Source organism: Bufo bufo, chromosome 4 (assembly GCF_905171765.1).
Source record: "Bufo bufo chromosome 4, aBufBuf1.1, whole genome shotgun sequence".
Lineage (NCBI taxonomy): Eukaryota > Metazoa > Chordata > Amphibia > Anura > Bufonidae > Bufo > Bufo bufo.
In genome coordinates, this window is record NC_053392.1 from 497,116,422 (window position 1) to 497,131,743 (window position 15,322).

General features: G+C 44.1%; 1 protein-coding gene across 7 annotated transcripts in view; it reads right to left on the reverse strand.

Moving 5' to 3' along the window:
- Positions 1-15,322, reverse strand: part of MAP4K3 (mitogen-activated protein kinase kinase kinase kinase 3) — a 292,615-nt gene that overhangs the window by 91,049 nt on the left and 186,244 nt on the right. For 5 of the 7 annotated variants that reach the window (XM_040429606.1, XM_040429603.1, XM_040429602.1 and 2 more), the window contains exon 13: positions 13,212-13,286. The exons of the other annotated variants lie outside the window; for them this stretch is intronic. In XM_040429606.1, coding sequence (XP_040285540.1) covers positions 13,212-13,286 — 75 coding nt within the window. The remainder of the gene's footprint in view (positions 1-13,211; positions 13,287-15,322) is intronic. 7 annotated transcript variants of the gene reach the window in all.

A 15,322-nucleotide genomic window follows, 5' to 3' on the forward strand; every position in this document is an offset into this window, starting at 1 on the left:
AGGGCATTGCAGGACTATGCAGCCTAATAGATTTATGATAAACGTGGCCAGCCTAGTCGTCTAAGTGAAACCCTAAAATCTACGCCAGCTACTAGCTAGCACAGATTCCGGCTACTGGAATATGGACCTCTTGCGACGCGTCAAAATTACTAACATACATGCACCTCTTAATCAGACACGTCTTGTGCCAGAGAACTTTTACCAGACTGTCTGTGAAATGCCACTCTTAATAAATTTCCACCTAAGTGCCCAACGGCAAATTACAAAATTGGAATAGAAAAATTCTGCAGCACTGATGTGTCATTTTCCATAGGATTTTTGTTAAACCTGTTGTATGTACAGTATTCTTTTGGGGAAACAAGTCAAAATATATCCATGCATTTTGGATGGAAATCTATCTGGTTTGATAATCTCATGGTAAACAAGTGATGTTACTGTAAAAAATTGATGCTTGACGTTTACTACATCTGAAAAAAAACCAAGAAAACAAAACTTGAATGTGTTTTCTGATCCATACAAAACATAGTAAATATGGAGAGAGATCTGGACGCGGCAGGGGATTGATTACTATTGGGAAACATTTTATAGCTCGTCAGGAGGGGATTAAATCAGGCAGCTATAATCCAAAGTAGTTGCTTCCTAACGTGTGGCAATAATATCTAAAAAGGATACACAAACCAGCGCACCATTAAGTAATAGTGCCTCGAATGCCCCGGGAATAGGTGAAAGAGATTAGAAAGCTCACAGGAACAGTTTCCCATCATCACATTTAGGCCTCATGCACACGAACGTTTTTTTTCACGGTCCGCAAAAACAGGGTCCGTAGGTCCGTGATCCGTGACCGTTTTTTCGTCCGTGGGTCTTCCTTGATTTTTGGCGGATCCACGGACATGAAAAAAAAAGTCATTTTGGTGTCCGCCTGGCCGTGCGGAGCCAAACGGATCCGTCCTGAATTACAATGCAAGTCAATGGGGACGGATCCGTTTGACGTTGACACAATATGGTGCCATTTCAAACGGATCCGTCCCCATTGACTTTCAATGTAAAGTCCGGAGTCCCTTTTATACCATCAGATCGGAGTTTTCTCCAATCCGATGGTATATTTTAACTTGAAGCGTCCCCATCACCATGGGAACGCCTCTATGTTAGAATATACTGTCGGATATGAGTTAGATCGTGAAACCTCATTTCCGACAGTATATTCTAACACAGAGGCGTTCCCATGGTGATGGGGACGCTTCTAGTTAGAATATACTACAAACTGTGTACATGACTGCCCCCTGCTGCCTAGCAGCATCCGATCTCTTACAGGGGGCCGTGATCAGCACAATTAACCCCTCAGGTGCCGCACCTGAAGGGGTTAATTGTACTATCATATCCCCCTGTAAGAGATCAGGGCTGCCAGGCAGCAGGGGGCAGACCCCCCCCCCCTCCCCAGTTTGAATATCATTGGTGGATAGTGCGGCCCCCCCCCCCCCCTTCCTCCCTCTATTGTAATAAATCGTTGGTGGCAATCATTGGCCCCCCTCCCTCTATAGCATTAACAACATTGGTGGCCAGTGTGCGGCCTCCCATCTTGCGCCCCCCCGATCATTGGTGGCAGCGGGTTACTAGCAATAGTACAAGATTCATACTTACCTGGGAGCTGTGATGTTCGTGTCCGGCCGGGAGCTCCTCCTACTGGTAAGTGACGGTTCATTTAGCAATGCGCCGCACAGACCTGTCACTGTCACTTACCAGTAGGTGGAGCTCCCGGCCGGACACGAACATCGCAGCAGCAGGTAAGTATTAATCTTCTACTATTGTACTATTGCTAAGTAACCATGGCAACGAGGACTGTAGTAGCGTCCTGGTTGCCATGGTTACCGATCGGAGCCCCAGCGATTAAACTGGGACTCCGATCGGAACTCCGCTGCCACCAATGATGATGGGGGGGAGGGGGGGGGGAGATGGGAGGCTGCACACTGGCCACCAACGTTGTTAATGCTATAGAGGGGGGGGGGGGGGGGGAAGGGGGGGGCGCACACTGTGCCACCAACGATTTATTACAATAGAGGGAGGAAGGGGGGGGGGGCGCACACTGTGCCACCAACGAATTATTACAATAGAGGGAGGGAGGGGGGGGGGGGCGCACACTGTGCCACCAACGAATTATTACAATAGAGGGAGGGGGGGGGGCCGCACTGGCCACCAATGATATTCAAACTGGGGAGGGGGGGGGAGGGTCTGCCCCCTGCTGCCTGGCAGCCCTTATCTCTTACAGGGGGATATGATAGTACAATTAACCCTTTCAGGTGCCGCACCTGAAGGGGTTAATTGTGCTGATCACGGCCCCCTGTAAGAGATCGGGTGCTGCCAGGCAGCAGGGGGCAGTCTTGTACACAGTTTGTAGTGTATTCTAACTAGAAGCGTCCCCATCACCATGGGAACGCTTCTGTGTTAGAATATACTGTCGGTTCTGAGTTTTCACGAAGTGAAAACTCAGCTTTGAAAAAGCTTTATGCAGACGGATCTTCGGATCCGTCTGTATAAAAACTAACCTACGGCCACGGATCACGGACACGGATGCCAATCTTGTGTGCATCCGTGTTCTTTCACGGACCCATTGACTTGAATGGGTCCGTGAACCGTTGGCCGTGAAAAAAATAGGACAGGTCATATTTTTTTCACGGCCAGGAAACACGGATCACGGATGCGGCTGCAAAACGGTGCATTTTCCGATTTTTCCACGGACCCATTGAAAGTCAATAGGTCCGCGAAAAAAAACGGAAAACGGCACAACGGCCACGGGTGCACACAACGGTCGTGTGCATGAGGCCTTATTCAGTCGTGAAGTTTACTCAGAATTCAGTATGTTAACCTCGACCATTGGTAGTGGCGATCATTGTTACCAAAAATTAAAAGGCTGCTTTAAAAAAACTGGAAACGGAAACCGTGCCGTGATTTTGTTTGTTAGCAGGGATGGACACATTTTCTTAGAGATAAAATGAAACCAGCCGAAGTGTGTAATGGTTGCTCAGACAATAGCTAGCCCGTATTTTTCTCTTTATACGGGCTCATGCACACAACCTTTGCCTAGTAACACGGGTACTGGCCCATAATAGAAACGTTCTATCTTTGTCCATAATGCGGACAAAGATAGGACATGTAGTGAACTGACACGAATGGGTCCGCATCCGACCCACAAAAAACGGGGATCGGATGTGGACAAAAAATACGTTCGTGTGCATGAGCCCTAAGAGTGCATGCACATGACCGTATCTATTTTGCGGTTCGCAAAAAATACAGATGACGTTCGTCATCTGTGTTGCATCCTTTGCTTTTTTGTGGACCCATTGCAACAATGCCTATCCTTGTCCGCAAAACAGACAAGAATAGGACATGTTCTTTCTTTGCGGGGCTACAGAACGGACATACGGATTGAAATGAATGGGTCCGCAAAAAATGTGGATCGGATGCCGACCAAAAATATGGTCGTGTGAATGGGGCCAAAGACGCACTTTTTAGCAAGAAAAAAATCTTGCTAAAAAGTGCCTGAGCCTTATAATACACAGTCAGGGAGATTCAGCATGGCGAGACCCCCTGACTGCTTCCTTAATGATCCGGCAGAGAGCGCATACAGCGCATACCCAATCAGTGAGAAAGCTGTTGATCTGCACACACCTCCTTTCCCGCCGACACCAATCTGTATGACCAGCGGCAGCAGGAGAGCACATGGGGAGGAAGGTCCTACAGCTGTACTGAAACAAAATGAAAAATACAAGTACAGCTTAAGGACCTTTGATGATATCATCGATGGGAGGAGCCAGAGCAGAAAAATTATACGGCCAGCACTATGATAAATGCAGTCCAGGCTTTAGTAAAACCTCCATAAAATCCAGTTATCTGTTACAGGCTTCAAAAATATGCAGTCTGCATCTGAAGACATTGTTAATGCATCTGCTTGGAGACCAGCAGTCATGAGATATCAGTAACATGGAGCAACAAAATCAGCAGGTTTGGGTGACAGTTCTTTAATGTGTATGGGCACCTCAGGCTTCCTGGCTCCTGGTAGCTATCTAGCCCTGAACATTACTCATGCCACTTCTTTCTACAAGGTAAAAAGTGAAGTATGTGGCACCAGCTGGTCATATTTACTCCAGTATCATAGCAAAACCAATGCAGGGGAAATTTAGTGCTACATACTGACCATTCAACTGGCTGGGCTTAAAACTGGCCACACACATTAGTTGGTGTTTGCCTGACGGTTGAACAAACAATCACCTGGTGAACACTCTTTTCACAGACACGGCCATACACATTTAGTCCATACTGACCGTCACAGTTGTTCAAATTGGCTGTATATGTTCAATGAAACTGGCCGATGGATGAAAGATCTTTTTGGGAACATTCTCTCAAAGAAAGTTCTTTCATCTATGAATGATCTCTCTTTGAACAAAAGATCTTTTGTTGGCTGGTCTGTCATCGGTCAGCCTAAACGATCATTAGCTGTTGAATTTCAACCGATGAATGTTTGTTTTGGCTGAAATCAACTTGACTAATAAGTATGGCCACCTTTAGCCTGCTAGACCGGGAGCAGGCCTTTGTTAGTGGGAAGCCCCTTCTATAACAACTTTACTCCATAGCAGGTCATAAGGTAAGGTATGGTCTTCATAATTTTAGAAAGTTTTCTTATTCCCTGCCTAGTCATTTGCCCAAGAATACACTTTTTATATTAGTCAAAGAAAGTAGTTGTTATGTAAGCACATCCCAGGAGCCCTTTTCTCTCAAAATGGTACCCATATTCCGCTGGCAGTGCTGGGCCCAGCTGCTTCTGGATTAATACTCTACACCTGTGCTCTCCCTATTACCTTTCATAAAAAGTGTGATTCAGGCAATATACATGTATTAAGGAACCTCTGTAAACTAATAGAATATCTAGCCAAACCGCATTACATAGTCTATGCAAGGTATGACGAGACGCTACAGCCTGAAAATAGTAACTAGAAAGCATGATCTTCATTTGAAGCTCGTTCAAATGTTTCTTCCTGCATCAATATCCCTTTATCACATCTACAATGGGTTGTATATTGCTGAATTTAGGAAAAGGTACACCAGTCTGCCTTGCTCCATTAGCATCAAATCCAACAGTGAGCATAATCCTGCTGTCCAAGAATTCTTGATAAGTTGTCATTACAGAACTACAGACCTCATCATTTCATTTTTATAAGCAAAGAGCTGGATCCTAAACCTTATCACTCGACTCCCACACAGCGGCTATGAAACTTTTTCTGGCTTATTTGTCAACTGAGAAAGATTTTATTTCTTTCTTCTCTGTGCTTCAAGCTAAGAGAAACCTACTTTCATGTATCCTCACACAACCTACAGTAGTTCTTCCAAATTCCATTTCATGATGCCCGAAAACATAGATTAGCTTTGCTTTGTGCTTGAAAGAATGGAAAAACTGAAAAAATAAGACTTTGGAAAAGTAACCTTATTTCATGCACATAAAATAACAGATGATAGACTCTCAAAGATTGGATAACAAGAATGACTGAGTTTCCTACCTCAGGATTTTCAAGGTCTGCATCTTGTAATAATATACATGGACACAATGCAGCCTGACAGCCGGGTATTGTGTATTATTTGTTACAGCGCTTCAAGAAAATGGGCTTTGAAATGAAATAATAATACATGTCCGACCGAAGCAAGCAAGAAGTGACAAGGGAGAGAGGCTACAAACTGACAGTTTAATATCTAAGTACATGACGGAAAGAAGTTTGAGGGAAAAATGATACCAATTTCCAAACAAAATAATGGCACAGGTCTCAGACAAAATGTTTGCTGGATAGGACAGAGACTGGTTGTCTTGCTCTGGTGTCAACCTCTGCTGCAAGCTTTATTCAACAGACGCACTGGTCACCATATTTGACCAAGATAAGCAGAAAATAATTCTTGTCTGCATTAAACTGGGCATAGGCTGGTTGAACATAGGCTGCTTGAGATGCTGTACATTGCCTAGCTATACAGTGGCATGCAAAAGTTTGGGCACCCCTGGTCAAAATTACTGTTACTGTGAACACTTATGCCTCATTCACACAGTCTGTGTTCAGTCAGCGATTTCCTTCCTATCAGCGATTGTGAGCCAAAACCAGGTGCGGCTCTAAACACAGAACAGGTGCAGATCTTTCCCTTATACCTTATGTCTGTGGAGGCTCCACTCCTGGTTTTGGCTCACAATCACTGATCAAAACACTGACGTGTGAATGAGGCTTTAAGCAAGTTGAAGATCGAAATGATCTCCAAAAGACAAAGTTAAACATGGCACATTCCCTTTGTATTTTAAGCATAAACAGTTTATTTTTTTTCACCTTTTACATTTTTAAAATAACAAAAAAGGAAAAAGGGTTTCTATCACCTCGTTTTGACATAATTAGCTATCAGACACTAGCGATCCGCTAGTGTCTGCTCTACCAAACAATGCTATTATAATACCTTTGTGTGCAGCCGTTTGCCTAAAGAACGAACTTTTATTGATATTCTAATGACCCTCTAGGTGCTATGGGGGCGTCTTTTCAGCACCTAGAGGCTCGGTCTACTCACATTGTATGCCGCCCCGCTCGTCCGTTAAGCCCGCCCATCTCCTCTTGAATGCCATCCTCCATCTGAGCCAGCGGACGAATTCTCGCGCCTGCGCCATGCGCGTCTGTATTCGGCGCAGGCACAGTGAATGTCTGACCGCTGCCTGCACAGACATCTCGGTCATCGGCGCAGTGGAGATGTCTGTGCAGGGAGCGGTCAGACATTCACTGCGCCTGCGCCGAATACAGACGAGCACGGCGCAGGCGCGAGAATTTGTCCGCTGGCTCAGAGGGAGGATCGCATTCGAGAGGAGATGGGTGGGCTGGAGGGACGCGCTGGGCGGCATTTTGTGTGAGTAGACCGAGCCTCTATGTGCTGAAAAGACGCCCCCATAGCACCTAGAGGCTCATTAGCATATCAATAAAAGTTCGTTTTTTAGGCAAACGGCTGCACACAAAGGTATTATAATAGCATTGTTTGGTAGAGCAGACCCTAGCGGATCGCTAGTGTCTGATAGCTAATTATGTCAAAACGAGGTGATAGAAACCCTTTAAGCAAAACTGTGTGCATGCGGCATGGTTAGTACCTAGTAGCCACCCCCTTTGGTAAGTATCAAAGCTTGTAAACGCTTTTTGTAGTCAGCTAAGCTTGAGTCTTTCAATTCTTGTTTGAGGGATTTTCATCCATTCTTTCTTGCAAAAAAGTCTTCCATAAAGTTAAAGATGACACATCCCCTTTGTATTTTAAGCATAAACTTTTTTTATTTTCATCTTTTACATTTTCAAAAAAAGAAAAAAAGAAAAGGGCCTTAAGCAAAACTTTGGGCACCCTGCAAGGTTAGCACCCCTTTTGGTAAGTATCACAGTTTGCAAATGCTTTTTGTGGAAAGCCAAGAGTCTTTCAATTTTTGTTTGAGGGATTTTCATCCATTCTTCCTTGCAAAAGTCTTCCAGTTCTGTGAGATTCCTGGGCTGTCTTGCATGCACTGCTCTTTTGAGGTCTATCCACAGATTTTCAATGATGTTCAGATCAGGGGACTGTGAGGGCAGGGATAGGTCATCAATATCAGATCGCTGGGATCTGACACCAGGCACCCCTGCCGATCAGCTGTTTGAAGGGAAGGCGGCGCACCTTGCGAGCGCTGCTTCCTCTTCATTACACTGCACTTTGTCTCGGAAGTGAAGTGTAATGACAAGTACTTGGTCCATTCACTTGAATCAAACCGCTGATCGGCAGGGGTTTCGAATGTCGGACTCCTGCCGATCAGAAATTGATTACTTATCCTGAGGATAAGACTTCAATATAAATAGCTGCACAAGCCCTTCGAGGTCTGAGAACTCGGTCAAAGTTATCTGAGCGCTCAAATATCCTTGGGTTCCCATACTTTTTCAAGGTACTCCTTTCCTATTTTCATTCTAGAACTGTACAAAACCAAAATAATACACTGATATTGCTAAAATGTTGAAAAGTGTGTTTCATCTTTAACGTTATGTCTTTTGGAGATCATTTAATCTTCAACTTACTTAAAGGGGTTGGCCATTTTCTGATTACTGTTGAACAATGTGTTTGTGAGATGATTATATGGCACTTACTAACAGTTTTCTATATTTCATAAGGTATACTTGAACATAATTACAAAATTCACAACAAATGTTTGATCCAGGAATCGCCCAATAAATTTCCTGGTTCAATTAGAATTGGTATTTAAACAGTCCTCCTCATCATGCTGTTCATATTTTGACATCATGAGACCAAGATGACACCTAACAACTGATCAACAGTACCTTGTTATTGTGAGGGGTCAAGCAGGATGTTCTCAGACGGAAGTGACCACTGAGCTTAGAGTGTCACAGAGTGTCATCAGCAGTTTGCAGCAGAGATACAGAGAGACTTGAAGAGTCACAGAAAGGCATAGAAGTGGACATCCTTTGGCCACATCTCACACTGATGACCGCTTCATTGTGAGCAATGCCCTGAGGAACCAGACTAGGAATGCCACACAAATCCAGACACATTTAAGAGAGGTGAGAGGGACCCAAGTGTCATGTCAGACCATTCGAAACCGTTTACATCAGTGTGGTCTGCGTGCTAGACGACATGCAAGGGTGCCTGACCACAGACGTCATCGGCTTGCATCGGCCAGGGAGCATCTACGTTGGACTAGTGGGCCTCAGTGCTGTTCACTCTAAGCAGAAATGATGTCCGCCAATGATGTTGAAGACGTCAAGGAGAGCATTATGTATCAGCCACTGTTGTTACCAGACGAGCCTTTGGTGGTGGTGTTACAGTGTGGGCAGGTGTGTCTAGTCAATACAGAGCTGCTTGAGACTGGGGTACCTCAAATGTAGTGGCCTTACTTTCTCCAGACCTGAATCCCATTGAAAACCTATGGGATCAGCTGAGTCGCTGTGTAGAGGCTTGTAACTCTGTACCCCAGAACCTCAATTACATAAGGGCCGCCCTTCAAGAAGAGTGTGATGCCATTCCTCAGCAGACAATAAGTCGACTTGTGAATAGCATCAGATGTCGTTGTCAAGCTGTAATTGATGCTCAAAGCCAAATGACAAGTTATTGAGACATTGACATTTTTTGTGGGGGTATACCCACCACTGTTGTTGGCTTTTGTTTCAATAAATTGTTTGAGATGAGGAAATCACCATTGCATGCTTCTACTTAAATGCCCTACTTTCATCATATATAGTAGCATGAACTTTTTACATTTTCCATAAATTTCACCAGAAAGCCAAATATCCCTAACTTTTTGTGAATATGGTATGTTCATTGTGAACAACCCATCCTTCATTACAAATCTCATTATGCAAGCACATACATGAACTTCCTCCAAACCAAACATTGGCAACAATTAATCAGTATTCTCTGACACAAGGATCATTTTTATTCCCTACAGTCTATAACTGCTGCATAAGAATGCAATTCCAGACTACTTCCTCAAGGCATCACACAGCGGATGGTAATTCTACCATAATTGCTCCTACCAAGTCCATCATTCCAACATTTCAAAGCAATGTGCAAGAGCAAGGAATCTTGGTAAATACTTTATCCTATTTTATACCATCTCCTAGATGGCCTTCTAGCTAAAAAAAAAAATTGTCAATATTTTTTCCCTTTATCACTTCATCCTTCACACATATTTATAGCATAACATAAATCTGCTTCAAATACTGGCATTCCTTTCAAACTAATAATTTATGAAAGGAAAAAGAAAAGAGTGTGGTTGTACCATGGACGGGCAAAGGCGAGTACTGTTTGTTCTTCAAGGAATTATGCTCCCTTGCATAACACCAAAGCTCCTTGTCCTCATAACAGCGAGTCCTGCTAATGACTTACTCAGGTGCTGAAGGAGACAAAGGATTCATATGGCTACAGCTTATAAAAGGCTGCCTTGAAAGTAATGGTCTATGAAAACGGACGCACAGCCAGTAAATACTTCAAAATTCATAAATGAGTCATCTAATTAAAAAGGCAGCTCAGATTTCTGCTGAGCCGTGCGGGCCTAAGTGGAAAGTAAATGATATGCGTCACCCGTGGCCAAACAACTGTGACAATGTGCTGCAGCCAAACTATTAAAAGCAACCATGGGGTTCAAGAAAAAAAATAAAAATAAAATAATCACATTAACTGGGTAATGATCAGAACACTTTCCTTGTGTCCTCCTGTTCATCTTTTTAGCTACAAATCTGCCACTTTCTGGGCCCCTCTTCTGCCATCCAAGGTGGACGCACCGCTTCTCAAACTACCTGATGCGCACTGCGCATTTGGTGGCTCAAGACACTTCCTCCTGCCCTCTGATTGGCTAAAACTGCTCATGTGAACAGTGCTGGCCAATCCTAGAGAAGGGCTGGACAAGCAGAAAGTGTCTTAAACTACCGATACACAGTATGCATTAGCAGTCTAAGAAGCAGTGCCGCCATCTTGGATGTAGAAGAGGAGCCTGAGGATTAATGGATCTGCAACTAAAAAGATGAAAAGGAGGGCACCATGTTAATATTCTGTTTGTTCCAAAGTTTAAATGATTTTTTTTTTCTTTCAACAGGGGGTCACTTTAAACTACTGTGTTAGAGAATACAATGTGAATTTTTTTATTTTCTAAAGGCTTTGTTCAAATTTAACTTTATTCCTTTACAAACCTGTGGGGTGGTGTCAGGGGTGATGACCTGAATACCGACACTAGCACCTTTCTAAACAGAAAAGCCTTATGAAAATCACTGACCAAATCATTCAAGTGTGAACTAGGCTTTAGCATCCAAGGTAAGAGATTGCTTTCATTTTGGAACACTGGTCTTAAAGAGGACCTATTGCGTCTCCTGACATGGCTGTTATAATAAATACTAAATTGAAGATAGGTCATCAATATTACAAAAGCGGACAACCCCTTTAAGTATTGAGTAAGACAGACAAGTCAGGAGTGCTGACAGATACTCTTTGCAGGCTCATTCCTTGACATGCCAATAGTGAATACTAGCCCGGGGACTTAGGTTAGAAAATGATGTCTCCTATTAGATCATGGAAAATTGCTAGTGTCTTCGTGTGCCATCAAAAGGAGTATTCTCCCAAAGACACACAGGATGGTGGGCTCATCTGACCCCCGCGTTGTAGTCCAAGGCAGCTGGTGGTGGTATTAATGTTTATTATAAATTTATATAGTATATTCCTTCACCCCCAATATTCAATTGTTTGCCCGCTCATGCCACCTGCACCTCAAAAACCATCTCTAGAATCCGCCCCTTTCTTACTGTGGAAACAACAAAAACTCTCATTGTTGTGACGAGCCATTCCCCTCTTGATTACTATAACTCATTACTAATTGGTATTCCCCCACATTAGACTTTCCCCTCTCCAATCTATCCTGAAGTCAGCAGTCAGGCTCATTTATCTGTCTAACCCAGTGATGGCGAACCTATGGCACGGGTGCCAGAGGCGACCACTCAGAGCCCTCTCTGTGGGCACCCGCACCCTGGAAAAAGTCTATGGTGTACCAGTATGCCTTAGACTTTTCCTGCCATTTCACAGCGCAGGCGCACTATGGACGGCACAGGCCGCGCACTGAATGTAGGCAGGCTATTATAGATAAATGATAAAGTAGATGGAGGATACACTATACTGGATTGTAGGATGCAGGACTTTGAGATAAATAAGTGGGTTTTGGGTTGCAGTTTGGGCACTCGGTCTGTAAAAGGTTCTCCATCACTGGTCTAACAGCTTCTCTGATTCCTCCGACCGGTGCCAGTCATTGCACTGGTTGCCCATACAGTACAGGGCTCAATTTAAACAGCTCATTCTTAACCACAAAGCTCTCCACGGTGCTGCACCCCCCACCCATACTTCCTCCCTCAGTTCTGTCTATCATCCTACTCGTGCTTTATGCTCTGACAATGATTTACGACTGACATCCACCATAATCCAAACCTCTCACTTCCATCTTGAAGACTTCTTCTGAGCTGCACCAGTTCTCTGGAATGCCCTACCCCAAGCAATTAGGTTAATTCACAACATCCACGGTTTTAGGCGCTCCCTAAAAACACATCTTTTTAGGGTGGCCTATTGCATCCCCTGATCTAACTCTTCTCCACTTTTCTACCCCCTCTTCATCATCACTCTTCTGAACCTGATCCATCATCAAACACCATCCACCATGCACTCAGAAGCTCTACAGATACCGGCTGGTGACTGCTCATGCAGCCATATATCTACTCGCCTATTGAGTTAAGATGGCCGGACCATTGTACAAATCAAGCACCTTTACCTTCTTTGTCACCCCTATCTCATTTGTTTGTTGCTGTGTTATTTATGACTCTGTTTGTACAGGAACCCCCGGATTGTAAAGCGCTGTGGAATATGTTGGCGCTATATAAATAGAGATTATTTGGAGTGAACGTAATTGAGCTGAAGTACTGCGCTGTTCTTGTGATGAGGTCCATCTATCAGACATTGATGGAATATCAATGTAGAAAAACATTTGACACATCATGGTGGCATGTCAAAAAGTTTGATCAGTGAAGATCACGCTACTGAAATCCTGCTGATAGCGAGAATAAAAGGTTAAATAGTTAAAAGTGCTGGTCTGAGCCCACATCCCCTTCATCTATGATCTCTCTTGTGATAGGAGGGGTTCGCTGGATGCAGATGATACACTTTCTCTTAGCCCAAACACTGCTTTCAATGACTCTCTAAGGACAGCCGAAAAAAGCTGATCAGAGCTGAAGGGGAATAGCGGTAAGTCTCTGTGCCGAGAGCGCTAGTAAAATTTGCAGATAACATGTGCTCAAACATCTGACATAGAACCAAATCTGACACCAAAACTCAGTTATGCTTAAATGAAGAGAATATTACATGGACTGAAGCAATCAAATGATATTCTTATGGAGGGACGAACAGATATATGATAAAATGTCAGCCTACTGATGTTAGACTGGTTAGTACTATTCCAGGTCATACTACAGTACAAGCCGGGAGCTCATCTACAGGCCTTGATGAAATGAGCACAGAAGGCAGATATGGACTTCACTTTGAAGCTGCAAGCTTGGTCAGAGCAATGTTACATACCGCCTCAGCTACGGCAGGTTTAGGAAGCCAGCGTAATGTGTAATAGTTAGGTGATACACTCAGCTTGCCGGGACAAGCAATTGTACCTTGGGACGGGCAGCAAAACGAGGGGCCCGACGCACAGGAGGAGATGCAGGAGAAAAGATACCCCAAAACTTAAACTACGTGGAAAAACAAAAGGGACCAACGCACACAAAAACATGATAAATAATGATAAATATAAGGAGACAAAATTATTAGAGCATACCATATTTTCTATATGAATCTACGGCTGGTAACATCGTAAATGGTACATTGCTTTGTAATACATCAAATACTGAAGTCTCCGACATGCCCCAGGGTACAGATACATCAAAAGGTGGACTTTCCACTATGTGGTCAGAAGCAAGCAAAAATGAATGTATCTGTTCTGAAGTCCGCTATATATCGCGGATCCGCAAAATACGGATGTGTTCCGTGTGCATCCCACACTTTGAGGGCCCCATTGTAAAAATGCCTATTCTTGTCCACAAAACAGAAAAGAATAGGACATGTTCTATCATTTGCGGCACAGCCACACAGATGTGTGTCACCAGGAAATTCACTATAATCCAGGCACACCGCCTTGTAGGTGATCAGCTGATGTAATGATAGTTTTCACTTATTCTATAGAAATAGTATCTTTAATCCATCTGCAAATGAACCGTTACGTGCACTCTGTGCACCCTTGTTCCTCCTGCTACCTCTGCCAGCCGATCCCTCTTCTTCTTGAATGGCAGGGACAAGATGACAATGCAGGAAGGAGAGGGATGGGCTGGCAGAGGAAGAGGAGGAGAAAGGGTGCACAGAGTGGCTTGGGCCCGCACTCAGTGCACTTAACTCATGAGCATATGGATTAAAAGTACTTTAAGGAACAGATAGCCAAGTGAAAGCTATCATTACATTCAGCTGAGCTAGCCCTACCAGTCATCGTGCCTGGTTTAGGGTCCATTCACTCATCCGTGTGAGCTTTGCGGATCCACGAAACACGGACACTGGCAATGTGCGTTCCGCATTTTGCGGACCGCACATCGCCAGCACTAATAGAATATGTCTATTCTTGTCCGCAATTGCGGACAAGAATAGGACATTTTTTATTTTTTTCGGGAACGGAAATGCGGACCCGGAAGCGCGGGTCTGCATTTCCGGATCCGGGCTGCACATCGTGCGGCCCCATAGAAATGAATGGGTCCACAATTCCGTTCCGCAAATTGCGGATGTGTGAATGGACCCTTATCAGAGAATTTCCTGGTGACAGACTCCCTGTAAAGTGACACTTTGGGAAGAATCTACATACTGTACCTAATACGGGGCCTAAAGGGGCATGACACAGGAAACTACTGAGAGAATCGTTGTGTCAAACAATGCCCCCCCGCGTACGGGGCATAACAGAGGATGCAGGCTTCTCCCAGCTTCTTTAATGCGGTGTACAGCACAGCAGCATGCCACATTGGTGCATAGTCACCCTACACTCCACAGTAGTTGGATAACACTATGATGGGGGACAACATACCCCTATCCGGAAGGAATCCTTCCATTAGCAGAGGGACAGTAATAACACCAATGTCTGACCCTTTTTTTTTACTGCAACAGGAAGGTTAATACTGCGCTATGCTGCGTCTGCGTCTTCAAACCTTTTAAACAGTGTCTCCATCTTTTCCTTTCTGGCTTCAAGTCTTTTTCCTATGCCATGTCCTCCTTTAAGGCTACTTTCACACTTGCATTGTTAATTCCGGTATTGAGATCCGGCAGAAGATATCAATACTGGAATTAAATGGATCCATTCAGAGTGCATGAGGACTAAATGGAAACGTTTTCTTCCAGTATTGAGAAATGCCTCAATACCGAAAAACAACAACGCAAGTGTGAAAGTAGCCTAACTCTGTCTTTCCTTCCAATTACATTTACTTCTCACGAACTCTCTTGTCAAAGTGGTCCTCTACCTATATATAGTATTTACTAGTGTTTTCCATTTCTATATTTATACAGTACCTCTTTGACTACCTCAAAACATAGGCACATCTATGTTGTGGGCTCTGTAGGAGCGTCCGTCACAGATATGGTCAAAAATGGTGTACAATCTCCTCTGATATGACAAACACAAAGGAGAAAAACCAAAGAACCCCTTCTAATCGATGGGGTACCTTGTGCACCACTGGGACTGCCGCTATTATAGATT